The sequence below is a fragment of the Mustelus asterias genome, chromosome 21, assembly GCF_964213995.1.
Source record: "Mustelus asterias chromosome 21, sMusAst1.hap1.1, whole genome shotgun sequence".
Lineage (NCBI taxonomy): Eukaryota > Metazoa > Chordata > Chondrichthyes > Carcharhiniformes > Triakidae > Mustelus > Mustelus asterias.
The window spans coordinates 36770584-36786284 of NC_135821.1; the positions used below are offsets into that span (position 1 = coordinate 36770584).

Genomic DNA, 15701 nt, shown 5'->3' on the forward strand with positions numbered 1-15701 from the left:
CTTCAGGCCCCCCGTGGCCAGCTCATTTCCAACAATGGCTTCCCTTCCTGTCCCGTTTGCTTTACCCCAACAAGCATTCGCTGGCCCCATTCTTTTCCTCATCATCCACAGGATAATGCCAATCTCCACTTTAGGAAAAGAAAGGATTTGCATTTATATAGCACTTTGCATAACTTCAAGGTATCTCAAAACACTATTCACACAGTGAAGTCTTTGATTTGATTTATTATTGTCACATGTATGAGTATACAGTGAAAAGTATTGTTTCTTGCACGCGATACAGACAAAGCACACCGTTCATAGAGTACATGGGGAAAAGGAAAGAGTACATAGGGGAGAAGGAAAGTATAGGTGCAGAATATAGTGTTTCAGTTAAAGTTAGGGTGTAGAGAAAGATCAGCTTAATATAAGATAGGTCCATTCAAAAGTCTGACAGCAGCAGGGAAGAAGCTGTTCTTGAGTCAATTGGTACGTGACCTCAGACTTTTGTATCTTTTTCCCGAAGGTAGAAGAGAGAATGTCCGGGGTGCGTGGGGGCCTTAATTATGCTGGCTGCTTTGCCGATGCGGGGGAAGTGTAGGCAGAGTCAATGGATGGAAGGCTACTTTGCGTAATGGACTGGGCTTCATTCACAAGTCTTTTTTGAAGTGTAGAAAATGCAAAAACTAATGTGTGCACAGCAAACTCCCACAAAGAGCAATCTAATAATGATCAGATCGTCTGTTTTTTAAAGGAATAACTGTTAACCAGGACTCCCAGGAGAACACGCCTGCTGTCCTTTGGCTAGTGATGTATTAATGTCTCCCTCTGGCACAGGGCTTGAACCCACAAGATTCTGATGCAGGCGAGGGTGCAATCACTGAGACATAGCTACGTGTATACTGATGTTGCCAGCACCCTGCGCCCAATGAAACTCTGCCGTAAACAAAACCTGCACTGTCCCGTCCTCTCACCCAGTCTGGCATCTCACTCAAACTGAAAAGGTCCCTCGCACCATCAGCTGTACAAACACGAAAACGCTCTGTGGCTGCACTTGGCTCCAATGTCAATCCCCGTGACTCAGCAGCATTGTAAACATACTGTTAAAATGTTCAGGAAGTGTCGAGCTTGTTTTATGGTGGAGCTGTCCGAGGGGAGCTTGACGAAAGCTTTCTGTTCAGGGAAACCGGTCAGCCTTGACTCAGTGGAAAGACTGAGATTTTTCAGCCCAGAGACTTGAGCACAAAGTCTGGGCGGACACTCCAACACGGAGAGAGTGCTGCAGCATTGACGATGCTGTCGTTTGGATGAATTATTAAACTGAGGTCCTATCTGCTCTCTTGGAGATATAAAAAGTCCCATGGAAAAAGAGAAGGATCCCCCCCCCCCCCCCCCCCACCCACTCCTTCCCCCAGTATCATGACCAATGTTTAATCCACAACTAGCATCAGTAACGAAGCAGAGTATCTGACCATTATCACGTTGGAGTTTGTTACTGCGCACAAATCTGCTTCTGTGTTTCCTACGTTGCAACCATGACTACACTTCAAAAAATTCTTGTTGGTTGTGAAGCTCTCTGGGAATCCTGAGATCACAGAAGGTGTGATATGAATGCAAGACTGAATGTTGGAATTCCGACTCAGTCAGGTAGGTGGCAAATAGCCTCTGCTGTCGACTCGATGGGCCGAACGGCCTCCTTCTGCACTGTAGGGTTTCTATGGTTCTATGATGTTTCTAAGATAGTGAATAAAGTTTCCCAGAATGCACACTCCTCCAGTTGGCAATGAGACCTCTTTGACGCCCTTCTGTAATGACAACTCAAACAGGAATAAACTGGCATTTCTTACATTGCAACACTTTCAAAAACTACCTGATTGGCTTAAAACACTTCTGGATGCATGGTGTTCGTTCATGATGCAAACCTTCTTTTAAAATTAATATGTTTGACTTTGCAACCACTTGACTCCCAAGTCATGTGAGCAATAATGGATGTATCACTAATGTGCAAACACTATAATCATTTTAGAATTGATGTTGTTGATGTTCAGCTGGCATTATGCCAGTGATTGCTTGCCATGATGTTCTCTGGGGAATTGACTGTGAATCATGTAATGTACTTCCATTGTTGGCAGACTGATTAATAAGCCTTATCTCGGAAGAAGGTGCCAAAATGGAATTGTTTTTTAATGTAACTTCAACTTTCTGAAGGAGTTCTTCAATGGACTTTCTCCCTCGCCGAGTTCCCAGGTAATAGCACAGTAGAGCAGCCAATATGTCAATGTTACTAACACAGGAGGTGAAGGTTAAGCGAGTAGAGTCCCTGTTTCTGAGTCAGAAGCTCCAGATTGATGGCCAAGGAAGGCGTGTTCCTAACACAGGCTGAGTATCAGTTGGAAAATCCTTCCAACACTAACGGGAAGAGCGGGAGAGATTACTGGGCAGCCATGTGATGGAATGAACTTGGGAGCCAATGCCATCACCACCTATAGCCTCACATGTTAACATGCATGTAGAACACGAGAACATGCATGTAGAAGCGCATGTTGCCATGGCAATCCAAACTCCTTAAGTGAGCTGTAACCCAGACAGTGTTCAGGTTGAGGGTCATTCCAAAGGGTGCGCGTACATGTCAAGCATGCCCACTGCCAAGGCTGTGCTCCCTTGGAGTATGGCTCCTTACAGGACACTCAGGATCACCCTACGACCGTGGCAACAGTTTCTGAACTGCATTATTTAGAATGTAAATATGACCTGAATCTCGGGGTTGGAGCTGATTTGAGAGAAATGGAATAGATCTCCTGGAGAAGGCAGTCTCTCCACTTCAATCTGTAGCCAGTACGGCCTCACTATTTACAGTGACAGGCTGGAATAGAGAGTATCTGACAGTTAACCCTTTGCTTGCTGATAAATACGTGTACATCTCCTTAAAGAGAGGCCTATGGCTAAATAACACTTGATATTTCAAAATATAAAGTTGGAGCACTGCTCCTCTGTGAAGTCAACTTTTAAAATCAACTTCTGATTGATCATTTTCTGTTTCGCTTGCAGGACATCATTTGCCAGAGAAATATGGTACGTTTCCATGGTAACCTTTAAAAATGAGTACGCTTGTTAAAGCTGTAGAATCGAAAAAGATTATAGAACAAAATGAGATGGGGGGGTTACTGTGCCAAGGACTAGGAGTCACATCTACCCTGGTGTCTGGAGCAAGCTGCCAGAGGCAGTAGTAGAGGCGGGTACAGGTTTGTCGTTTAAAAAGCATTTAGACAGTTACATGGATAAGATGGGTATAGAGGGATATGGACCAAACGCGGGCAATTGGGACTAGCTTAGTGGTTTCAAAAAAAAGGGCGGCATGGACAAGTTGGGCTGAAGGGCAAGTTTCCATGCTGTAAACCTCTGACTGTATGACTAAAAGAATGATTTTTGTTTTGTCTGGATGTAGTGGTCCAATGTGAACTGAATGTGAAGCAGCCTCAGTAGTTCTACAATGGACAGCACAAAAACCTTGATTATTAACCTTTGTATCTAAGATGTGCTATTAGAAATGTTTGCTGGGACAGTGTAGACTTTATTCTGTATTTAGCCATTGCTGTACCTACCCTGGGAATGTTTGATGGGAGAGTGCCGAGGTATCTAATTGGTGTGTAGAGGTCACATGGCGGAATATGTCAGGCCAACGTGTACAGGATGGGTGAATGTGGCGTCCTCATTCACGGTCAATATTACTGCAATGTCCAGGCATGATTCCCCAATTAATACTCATTGTGACTGTGTGCATTTGGCTTCTGGGGTGCATTGTAAATTGGCTGAGTTTCACACTGAGAATCCATATCTGCGCTGAATGCAAAATTGGATGTCGGGAGGATCCACCGGGCAGGGTGAATGCAAGTTGCTTCGCTCGCAGGGAGTAAAGGATAAGCAGCATTGACCCCACCCTCTCACTCTTGCTGAATGTAGTTCCAGATGGGCATTGGTGAGTGGCCAGGAGAGGGTCAAGATCCATGATCTTTAATGATAGGCAAATATGGCAGCTCAACATCCCTGAATATAGAGGTCGAGGGAGGGATTAAAAAGGTGGGGGTGGAGCATTTAAGGGTAAGGAATCAATTACAGCTGTGAGGGGGGAAGATGTCATAGAAACCCTACAGTGCAGAAGGAGGCCATTCGGCCCATTGAGTCTGCACCAAACACAATCCCACCCAGGCCCTATCCCCATGTATTTACATTAGCTAGTCCCCCTGACACTAAGGGGCAATTTAGCATGGCCAATCCACCTAACCCGCACATCTTTGGACTGTGGGAGGAAATTGGAGCACCCGGAGGGTGACACGAATGTGCAACCTCCACACAGACAGTGACCCAAGCCAGGAATCGAACCCGGGTCCCTGGCGTTGTGAGGCAGCAGTGCTAACCACTGTGCCACCATGCTCTATATACTGAATGAAACATCACATGAGGCCATATAAGTTAAGCTCAGGAAATAAAAAGGGGCAGCCACACTGCTGGAACTTTACTATAGACTCCCAAATAGTGGAAGGAGTTGGACAAACATGTAGGCAAATTTCTGAGTGCAAAAGCAATAGGGCAGTAAGCTTTGGGGAATTCAACTACCCAAATATCAATTGGGATAGGAACAGTGTGAAGGGCACCGATGGCACAAAATTCTCGGACTGCTTTCAAGAGAATGTTTTTAGGTAGCATGTAACAAGCGCAATGAGAGGGAGTGTAATTCTACATTTAGTCTTAGGAAATGAAGCTGGGCAAGTGGATGCAGTAACAGTGGGGAGCATTTTGGAGAGAGTGACCACAATATAGTTACATTTAGCATTATTGTGGAAAAGAACAAAGAACAGCAGTAATAATTCTAAATTGGGGTAAGACAAATAAAGCGAGCGGTGAACTGGTAAAATTGGACTGGGATACAGTATTAGAAGGGAAAATGATGTCAAATCAGTGGGAGGTAATCAAAAGTGAGATTCTACATGCACAGTGTAGACATGCCCCTATAAAGAAAAAGGATGGCACTGCCAAATCTCGAGCCCCCTGGTTACCCGGAAGTACACTGGGTAAGATAAAGCAGAGAAATACATTTTACAACAGTCACAAAACGCTTGATACTGTAGAAAGCATAAAGGAGCATATAATGTACAGGGTGAAGTTAAAAAAGGTAATTAGGAAAGCAAAGAGAGGATACAAAAAAATTGGCAAGTAAAATCAAGGAAAACCCAAAGATGTTTTGCCAATCCATTAACAGAATAATGAAGGAAAGGGTAGGGCCTATCAGAGATGTACAAGGTAACTTAAAATGTGGATGCAGGAGATGTGGGCTGGGTTCTCAATGAGTACTTTGTCTCTGTCTTCATTAAGGAGAGAGATGATGCAGACATTCTAATTAACGAGGAGTGTGAAATATTAGATACAATAAGCATAGTGAGAGAAAAAGTACTGGAGGGAATGACATCTTTTGAAGGTGGATAACTCACTGGGCCCGGATGAATTATATCCCAGTCTGTTAAAGGAAGTTAGGGAGGAAATAACGGATGCTCTGAGGATTATTTTCCAATCTTCACCAGATACAGGCAAGGTCCCAGAGGATTGGAGTTATGCCATTATTTAAAAACGATGGGATGGATAGGCCAGAAAACTATAGGCCGGTCAGTCTAACTTTGGTGGTGTGTGTTGGAATAATACTGGAATGTGTTGCCAGGCAAGGTGGTGGAGGCGGACACACTGGGAACGTTTAAGACTTATCTAGACAGCTATATGACCGGAGTGGGAATGGAGGGATACAAAAGAGTGGTCTAGTTTGGACCAGGGAGCGGCGCGGGCTAATTGTTCCTTGTTTCTCGTTTCAAGGCTTCATTCTATGATCATCTTGCTGGTGCCAGTACAGAGCGAGACTGCGGATAGTTGGGAACCTGTCTCGGGGGCAGGGAATTCATATGGTGTTCATGGAAGTGGAAATGACTAGGGTTGGGAAGCATTTTCCGATCAGGGCCATTGTGATCTCCTGGACTCGTTTCGATCGCCTCAGGGGGTCGGAGAGGAATTTCCCAGATTTTTTTTTTCCCCATATTGGCCCTGGGGTTTTTCACTCTGGGTTTTCGCCTCTCCCTGGGGATCACATGGTCTGGAATAGGGGGGTGGGGGTGAGTTAATAGGTTGTAATGAACAAAGCATCGTAGCTGTGAGGGACAGCTCGGTGGATAGGATATTGGTATGTCGATAGGCTGGAAAATTGGGCGGGGATCCTGGATTCAGGATTCAATCCTGGACCGGGGAGCGGCGCAGGCTTGGAGGGCCGAAGGGCCTGTTCCTGTGCTGTATTGTTCTTTGTTCTTTGTTCTTTGGTGGGCAAATTATTGGAAATAATTCTGAGAGACAGGATAAATCATCACTTAGCAAGGCACAGATTGATCAGGGATAGTCAGCATGGTTTTATTAGGGGAAGATCATGTCTTACTAATTTAATCAGTTTTTTTTGAGGAAGTCACGAGGAGGATTGAAGAGGGTAGTGTGGTGGATATAGTCTGCATAGATTTTAGTGACGCATTTGATAAGGTGTCAGGTGACAGACTGGTTAGAAAAGCAGAATCCCATGGGATATAGGGGAGGGTGGCGAGCGGGATCCAAAATTGGTTTGTGACAGGATACAAAGTTTAATGGTCGATGGATGTTTTTGCAAATGGAAAACAGTTTCCAGTGGATTTCTACAGGGCTCAGTGTTAGGGCTCTTGCTGTTTGTTGTATATATTAATGATTTAAACTTAAATATGGGTGGCATGATTGAAGAATTTGCAGATGACTCAAAAATTGGCCGTGTAGTTGATAGTGAAGAGGGTAACTGTTGACCCCGGAATGATATCAATGGTTTGGGTCAGCGTGTGGAAAAGTGGCAAATGGAATTCAACCCGGAAAAGTGTGAGGTAACGCATTTGGGGAGGTCAAACAAAGCAAGGGAATGCTCAATAAATATTAGGGTATTGAGAAGGGAGTGAGACACCTTGGAGTGCACGTCCACAGGTTCTTGAAGGTGGCAGGAGAGGTGGACAAAGCAGTAAAGAAAGATATGGAATTCTTTCCTTTATTGGGTGAGGTATTGAATACAAAAGCAGGGATGTAATGATGGAACTGTATAAGATGCTGGTGAGGCCACAGCTGGAGTTTTGTACACAATTCTGGTCACCACATTGCAGGAAGGACGTAATTGCTCTGGAGAAAGTGCAGAGGAGATTTACAAGAATGTAAATCATAGAAAGCATAGAAACCCTACAGTGCAAAAAGAGACCACCCAGCCCATCGAGTCTGCACCGACCACAATCCCACCCAAGCCCTACCCCCATATCCCTACATATTTACCTGCTAACCCCTCTAACCTACACATCTCGAGACACTAAGGGGCAATTTTAGCACGGCCAATCAACCTAACCCGCACATCTTTGGACTGTGGGAGGAAACCGGAGCACCCAGAGAAAACCCACGCAGACACGAGGAGAATGTGCAAACTCCACACAGACAGTGACCCAAGCCAGGAATCGAACCCAGGTCCCTGGAGCTGTGAAGCAGCAGTGCTAACCACTGTGCTACCGTGCCGCCCTATGTTGCCAGGGTTTGAACCTTCCAGCTGTGAGGAAAGATTGGAAAGGTTGGGGTTGTTTTCCTTAGAACAGAGGAGGGTAAGGGGTGACCTAAGTGAGGTGTACAATATTATGAGGGGCCAGTTACCAGGGAGCAGAGATCAAAGGTGATTGGTAGGAGGGTGGTGGGTGGGAGTAGTGGTAATATCACTGGACTAGTAATCGAGAGACCCGGGATAATGCTCTGGGGTCCTGGGTTCAAATCCCACTATGGCAGATACTGAAATTTAAATTCAATGATAATCTAGAATTAAAAGTCTACCCTAAGACTAAATATAGAATCCATTGCCTAAGGTGGTTGAGGCTGAAACACTCGGGTACCTGGATCTGAGGTGCTGTAACCTGGGGAGGTGGTGGAGTAATGGTAAAATCACTGGACTAATAATCTAGAGACCCAGGATGATGCTCTGGGGTCCTGGGTTCAAATCCCACTATGGCAGATATTGAAATTTGAATTCAATGATAATCCGGAATTAAAAGTCTAATGAAGACCATAGAACCATTGTCAATTGTTGTTAAAAACCTATCTGGTTCACTTTGGGGAAGGAAACTGGCCTACATGTGACTCCAGACCCACAGCAATGCGGATGACTCTTAAATACCCTCTGAACAAGGGCCGTTAGGGATGGGCAATAATTGCAGGCCTCGCCAGCAATACCCACATCTCGTGAGCGAATATAAAATAAAGGTGCTGATAAATGGGATCACAATGAGCGGCGAGTTTGTTTTGCTCTTTTGGTAGTCTCAGACACAGTGGGCTGAATGGCCTCTTTCTGTGCTGCATCTTTGCTACTTTTTCAGTGGTTCTGATGCAGGGTGGGAAATCCAGCCTGCCCGGGGGTAAACTGTGCAGGTGCTGAGGATTGTGACAAAGATTTCCCAGCGCTAAGTCCATTCCAGGGACAGTTTACAAATTAAGATGCTATGCACGTGATACCAGGTGATTCAATATCCTTCATTATTGCATTTGATGCAGCACTCTGGCCTGAATACAGTGTATTAAATGTGGATTCCTTTCAGGTTGAGTAGAGCATTAAATGGGTTATGTTCCTCGGCACATCATGTGATCTCAGTTTGGCCTCTCGGCTGAAACTCCAGCACTCTTCAAAGGCTGTGACATCAGCGAATAATTCATTGTGGACCAGATTCGACAAGTTCAGGGCTGTTTACTGAAAGCTTCAGTTGTAGCACAAAGCTGGCCAGCGGCAACAATTCGAGAACTCCCACATCCTGGACTGAGGTGGTGTCTTATCCAGGCTGGGGTGGGATGGTGCGGATCAGGACGGGAGAGATAAAATACAGGAAGGGGGAGAGAAAAGGAAAGGAAAGTTTATTTATTAGACACAAGTAAGGCTTGCATTAATGAAGTTACTATGAAGGAGAGAGAAAAAAGGTAGGGGTGAAAAATAAAAAAGGGGAACAAAGGGGGAGAGAGCAAGGTGGTGGGGAGCGAGAGAGGTGGCAAAAAGAGAGAAAGGTAGTGGGGTTGAGGGAGAAGTGGCAGGCCAGAGAGTGAGATAGAGGGAGGGCAGGAAGGGAGTTGGTGGGAGCAAGAGGAAGACAGAGTGGAAGTGGGGAAAAGAGGGAGACGTTTCTTAATTTGGATGTGAGCTTTCTGGCCAGTAGTGAACAGGAAATGAGAGAGCAGTTTTATTTAAAGGTGCAACGCTTTATTCCAATGGACTGGATATGGGTGAAGGAGCTAGTTTGCAGAGGGAAAGGCGAGTCACATTCCTGACTAGGGCAGAAAGATATGTTTGTCAGCATTGCTTTAGTGTATTTACACAGTCTGTGCCTGTGAGTAACGCCTCCTCAATTTAAACTCGTGCAATGGGGAGAGCGGGGGCCGTGAGAGAGGAAGGTTTAGTAAGGACAGTGGCCGTTTGGTGAAACAGTTGAAATGGTCCTGGTGCTACGTAGGCTGCAGCAAGGTTCGGGCTGTGTGTGGGAGATAACTTGTACAAGAAGCACTCTGTCTAGTCCCGTTCCTGCACTGGTGTGCTTGACTGCAACATCGTAATAACCATTGCTAACGAGGTGTTGCTATCAGAGGCTCCTATAATATCACTGCTGTCTAACAAGATCAAGTGGCTGGTCTCATCCTGAACACAAGAATCAATCTTCCTCCTGGATTCGGAGACAGACAGGGTGATGGGATGTCTCCAGGACTCACTGTTCAACAACAGGTGAATTTAGTGGACCTGATGCAAGGACAGATGGCAAATTTCCGCCCCCCATCATATCAAGCAGCTCAGCCGATAAAGCCTCAGTGTCACTTGCTTCACTATGACAGACCCTTCGCCTGCATCGTACCATCCCCACTCAGCTGGTGAATCAGTATCCTCCATGTTGAACACTATGTGGAGGAAGCACTGAGGGTGGCAAAGGTGCAGAATGTACTCTGGGTGGGGACTTCAATGTCCATCAGCCAGAGTGGCTCGGTAGCACCAGTGCAGGTCGGGTCCTAAGGAGTCATAGAAACCCTACAGTGCAGAAGGAGGCCATTCGGCCCATCGAGTCTGCACCGACCACAATCCCACCCAGGCCCTACCCCCACATATTTACCCGCTAATCCCTCTAACCTACGCATCCCAGGACTCTAAGGGGCAATTTTTAACCTGGCCAATCAACCTAACCCGCACATCTTTGGACTGTGGGAGGAAACCGGAGCACCCGGAGTAAACCCACGCAGACACGAGGAGAATGTGCAAACTCCACACAGACAGTGACCCGAGAATCGAACCCAGGACCCAGGACCCTGGAGCTGTGAAGCAGCAGTGCTAACCACTGTGCTAGGTACTAGACTAGGACTCTGCAACAGGCGATGAGAGAACCAACAAGAGGGTAAAATATAATCAGCCTCATCCTCACCAATCTGGCTGCCACAGATGCATCTGTCCATCAGAGAGAGAAAGTATTAGTACAAGCATTGCAGTCCTTAAGGAGACAAAGTCCCGTCTTCACATTGAGGATACCCTCCATCGTGTTGTGTGGCGTTATCACCTTGCTCAATGGGATAGTCGTAGAACAGACCTAGCAGCTCAAAACTGAACATCCATGAGGCCTTGTGGGCCATCAGCAGCAGCTGAATTGTACTCGACCACAATCTGTAACCTCGTGGCCCAGCGTATCCCCCACTCTGCCATTATCACCAAGCCAGGGAATCAACCCTCGTTCAATGTAGAGAGCAGGAGGGTATGCCAGGAGCAACACCAGGCAGACCTAAAAATAAAGTGTCAACCTGGTGAAGCTATAACACAGGATTACTTGCGTGCCAAACAGCTAGTGATAGACAGAGCTATGTGATCCCACAACCAACAGATCAGATCTAAGCTCTGTAGTCCTGCCACAACCAGTCGTGAATGGTGGTGGACAATTAAACAATTCACTGCCGATCCACAAGTATCCCCATCCTCAATGATGGAGGAGCCCAGCGCATCAGTGCAAAAGATGAGGCTGAAGCATTCGCAACAATCTTCAGCCAGAAATGCCAGGTGATGATCCATCCCCGGAGGTGCGTTGCTGGGACCTATCAGCCTTCAGCCAATTTGATTCACTCTGTGATATCAAGAAATGGCTGAAGGCACTGGATTATGCAAAGGCTATGGGTCCTGACAATGTTCCTGCGATAGAATCATACAATCCCTACAGTGCATAAGGAGGTCATTCGGCCCATTAAGCCTGCACCAACAACAATCCCACCCAGGCGCAATCCCCATGATCCCACATCTTTACCCTGCTAATTCCCCTGATACTAAGGTTCAATTTAGCATAACCCAGTCAAGCTAACCCGCATGCCTTTGGAGTGTGGGAGGAAACCGGAGCACCCAGAGGAAACCCACATGGACATGGGGAGAATTTGCAAACTCCACACAGACAGTCACCCGAGGCTAGAATTGAACTCGGGTCCCTGGCACTGTGAGGCAGCTGTTGAATTGGACTCGCCGTATAAATACTGTGGCTACCAGCACAGGTCAAAGACTAGGAATCCTGCAGCGAATAACTCTCTTCCTGACTCCCCAAAGCCTGTCCACCATCTACAAAGACAAGTCAGGAGTGCAATGGAATGCTCTCCACTGGCCTGGATATGTGCAGCTCCAACAACACTCAAGAAGCTTGACAACATACAGGATAAAGCGGCCTGTTTTATTGCTACCCCTTCCACAAGCATTCACTCCCTCCACCACTGACAAACAGTACCAGCCGTGTGTACCATCTACAAGATGCACTGCAGGAACTGACCAGGGTTCCTTAGGCAGCACCTTCCAAACTCATGACCACTACCATCTCAAAGGAAAAGGGCAGCAGATATCTGGGAATGCCACCTCCAGGTCACTCACAATCCCAACTTAGAAATATAGAAACATAGAAGATAGGAGGAGGCCATTTGGCCCTTCGAGCCTGCTCCGCCATTCATCGCGATGATGGCTGATGGTTCAACTCAATAGCCTAATCCTGCTTCCTCCCCATAACCTTTGATTCCATTCGCCCCCGAGTGCTATATCCAGCTGCCTCTTGAATACATTCGATGTTTTGGCATCAACTACTTCCTGTGGTAATGAATTCCACAGGCTCACCACTCTTTGGGTGAAGAAATGTCTCCTCATCTCTGTCCTAAATGGTCTACCCGAATCCTCAGACTGTGACCCCTGATTCTGGACTACTCCACCATCAGTAACATCCTTCCTGCATCTACCCTGTCTAGTCCTGTTAGAATTTTGTAACTTTCTTTGAGATCCCCCCCTCATTCGTCTGAACTCCAACGAAAACAATCCTAACCTCGTCAATCTCTCTTCCTACATCAGTCCCTCCATCCCTGGAATCAGCCTGGTAAACCTTCGCTGCACTCCCTCGAGAGCAAGAACATCCTTCCTCAGAAAAGGAGACCAAAACTGCACACCATACTCTCGGTGTGGCCTCACCAAGGCCCTGTATAATTGCAACAACACCATATCCCTGCTCCTGAACTGGAAACCTCTCGCAATGAAGGCCAACATACCATTTGCCTTCTTTACCACCTACTGCACCTGCAGGGTTACCTTCAGCGACTGGTGCACAAGGACACCCAGGTCCCGCTGCACACTCCCCTCTCCCAATTTACAGCCATTCAGGTAGTAATCTGCCTTCTCATTTTTGCTTCCAAAGTGAATAACCTCACATTTGTATCATTGTTCGTTCACTATCGCTGGTTCAAAATCCAGGAATTCCCTCCCTAACAGCACTGTGGATGTATCTGCAGTCGTTCAACATGGCAGCTCACCACCACCTTCTCAGGGGTAACTAGGGATGGGCAATAAATGCTGGTCCAGTCAGCAATGCCCACATTCTGTATATTAATAAATAAAATGAAAAATTCCAGGCTGAGGCTGCACACCTCTTAGAGCTGTTGGGTGTCAGGATGCAGTCAGATGAAAAGCCTGAGGATCTGTATGAATGTCTGATGGTGTTCTTTGAGGGTAATCTCTTGCTGAAAGTTGAGCTTAGTCATCACAGCTCACTTCTTGACGAGGTTGAAGAGCTGTCACCCTCACTCGAGAACAAGGTGGTCCCATGTTGGCGACAGCAGATTCACCTTCACCTACCACGCCAGGCAAAGCAGGGGCTCAGCATTGAACTCGAGTCACATAACCTGACCTCTATCATGCCCAAGATCTCCCAGGCTTTGGATTTGTTGTTAGCTATGGCACGGTGGCACAGTGGTTAGCATTGCTGCCTCACAGCGCCAGAAACCCGGTTTCGATTCCCGGTTTGGGTCACTGTCTGTGTGGAGTCTCCACGTTCTCCCTGTGTCTGTGTGGGTTTCCTCCGGGTGCTCCGGTTTCCTCCCACCGTCTGAAAGATGTGTTGGTTAGGTGCATTGGCCGTGCTAAATTCTGTCTCAGTGTACCCGAACAGGCACTGGAGTGTGGCGACTAGGGGATTTTCACAGTAACTTCATTGCAATGTTAATGTAAGTCTACTTGTGACACTAATCAATAAACTTTAAACTTCTCACATATCTGCTGATGCCAGGGCGCTGCCAATTCCAGAAGCACCAGATAGCTGAATGAGAACAGAGTCTGTGAACGTCCCTTTTGTGCACACCACAGCTGTCATGTTCATGTTGTAAACAAATGGGTAAACCAGATAACCATTTCCTGAGAAGTGTAACTTTCCACCAGATAAGCCTGACCTCCAGTATGTACTAAAGTTGACGAGATGTCTACTAGCCTGGATGACGATGATGGTATCGTTGCAATTGCATATTGAATCGAAGGGGATGGGGAATGTGCTGAGGGTTTGTCGGAGTGAGCTGCACTCCATGTACAGATCCATTTCTCACCCTACTTGGACACGTTCTCTGAGCACTGACTGGAGCAACATGATCCACACTTCCCCAGCTATGAGACTCCGTGTCCCAGCCAAGGTTTCATTCCAATCTGCTTGCCGGGATGACGGTCCATCGCTGTTACATGTGGTTGGTGAAATACGTTTCTCTCTGTGCAGAGACAGACCTTGACTTTGAAGGCCTGCTTGTGGAGAACCTTGTCATTTAAGGTACTGACTGGCACTCCATTCACTGACGTGTCAATCCAACGAGTCAAACTCGGAGTGCCAGTAGGTGACTACAGCAGATATGCTCATAGCTCTCATCCTTCATCTCACCCGTGCAGAGTGAGTTGAGCCCATGAACTTTGCACTCCCTCAAGATCAATGACCCCCCAGTGGATTTTATTGCGATGACCTCACGGCATTTGCAGTTGAACCATCTTCTCTTCCTTCAGTAGCAGCAGTGTGTACTATCTACAAGATGCACTGCAGCAATTCACCAAAGATCCTTGGACAGCACCTTCCAACCCCATGACCACTTCCATCTAGAAGGACAACAGCAGCAGATACATGGGAGCACCACCACCTGCAAGCTCCCCTCCAAGCCACTCACCCCCATCCTGACTTGGAAATATATCGCCATTCCTTCACTGTCACGGGATCAATATCCTGGATGTCAAAACCTGATCCAGAGCCACGATCTTTATCACCTAGTCCAGTCTTGCAGCCCCCAGTGCAGGCTTTAAGCACCATCTAGGTTAGCACTCTCTCTGTTTCGACTCTTTCTCTCTCTCTCTCTCTATCTGCTTTGAGTCACTCACCTGTAGATTTTACACTGGGCTTCAATTTTGGGAGCTTGTTTCCATATGGGTTTGGCTACTTTGATTCTGATTCCAGAGGGTGATCACGTACAAATGATGGGATCTTCTTCTCTGTACATCAAATTCCCTCCTTGTATTGCAAAGAATAACAGATGAAAATATACAAACATTTCTTTGTTCAAAATGAACTGTCAAGTGAACAGAGGTTGTAGTTTAGTGCCAATTTGAGGGCAAACACAGCCTACAGCCACTGGAATCTGGGGGGTCAAACATCTCTTGTCATCTGGTTGGACAGTCTTGGGTTCAGTTAGAGGTCAGTTCTAATCTAATAGAAGGGCAGAAGAGATTGAAGGGACTGAATGGCCTACTGCTGTATCTAAGTATGGATGTGGTATGGAATGAATGGACAGTCTCAATGGTGTTCCTCGTGGACTCAGGAGGAGGGGACAAAAGTGAACCTAAATTGAGACCAACTCAACACTGTTTCAACAGAGCTGAAATAGGGAAGTTAAAAGCAAGACATGAGCAGTTAGGGTATTTAGCAATCACTATTTCACTGACCCTTGCAATAGGAACTGGATTGATTTCCTGCCTCTCTTTTTTCCAGGGTTGTTATGGGAACTACACCTTTATTCCATACATTGTGACGCCCAGCGGTAAGGTGTTCTGCTGTGAAGCCAGTATGATGAAGTGTGTGACAGAGATGTTTCAGCCACACTTCAACCTGGAGCCTCTCCTCATGCCATTGGTCGAACGTCTCACTAAACTGCTGGAGGAAACCCAGATCAATTCCTGGTAAGAGGATCCCGTCCCTGCAGCTGTCCTGGGCTACGGGTTGTCTTATGGATTTGGCTGTGATCTTATTATCACTGTTGCTTTAATATATACAGACCCCACCTCTGTGCAAAATGGATGTGTGCATAATATAGCGGGGCGAGGGATGTATCTGATT

At 46.5% G+C, this 15701-nt stretch overlaps 1 protein-coding gene across 4 annotated transcripts in view; it reads left to right on the forward strand.

The window, feature by feature from the left end:
* The window catches only part of LOC144509221 (mitogen-activated protein kinase kinase kinase 5-like), a 186962-nt gene that overhangs the window by 22472 nt on the left and 148789 nt on the right, over positions 1-15701 (forward strand). For 2 of the 4 annotated variants that reach the window (XM_078237733.1, XM_078237734.1), the window contains exons 3-4: positions 3028-3051; positions 15357-15544. In XM_078237733.1, coding sequence (XP_078093859.1) covers positions 3028-3051; positions 15357-15544 — 212 coding nt within the window. Of the gene's footprint in view, positions 1-1564; positions 1627-3027; positions 3052-15356; positions 15545-15701 lie in introns of those variants that run through there. The other 2 variants (XM_078237736.1, XM_078237735.1) reach the window with 2 other exon arrangements.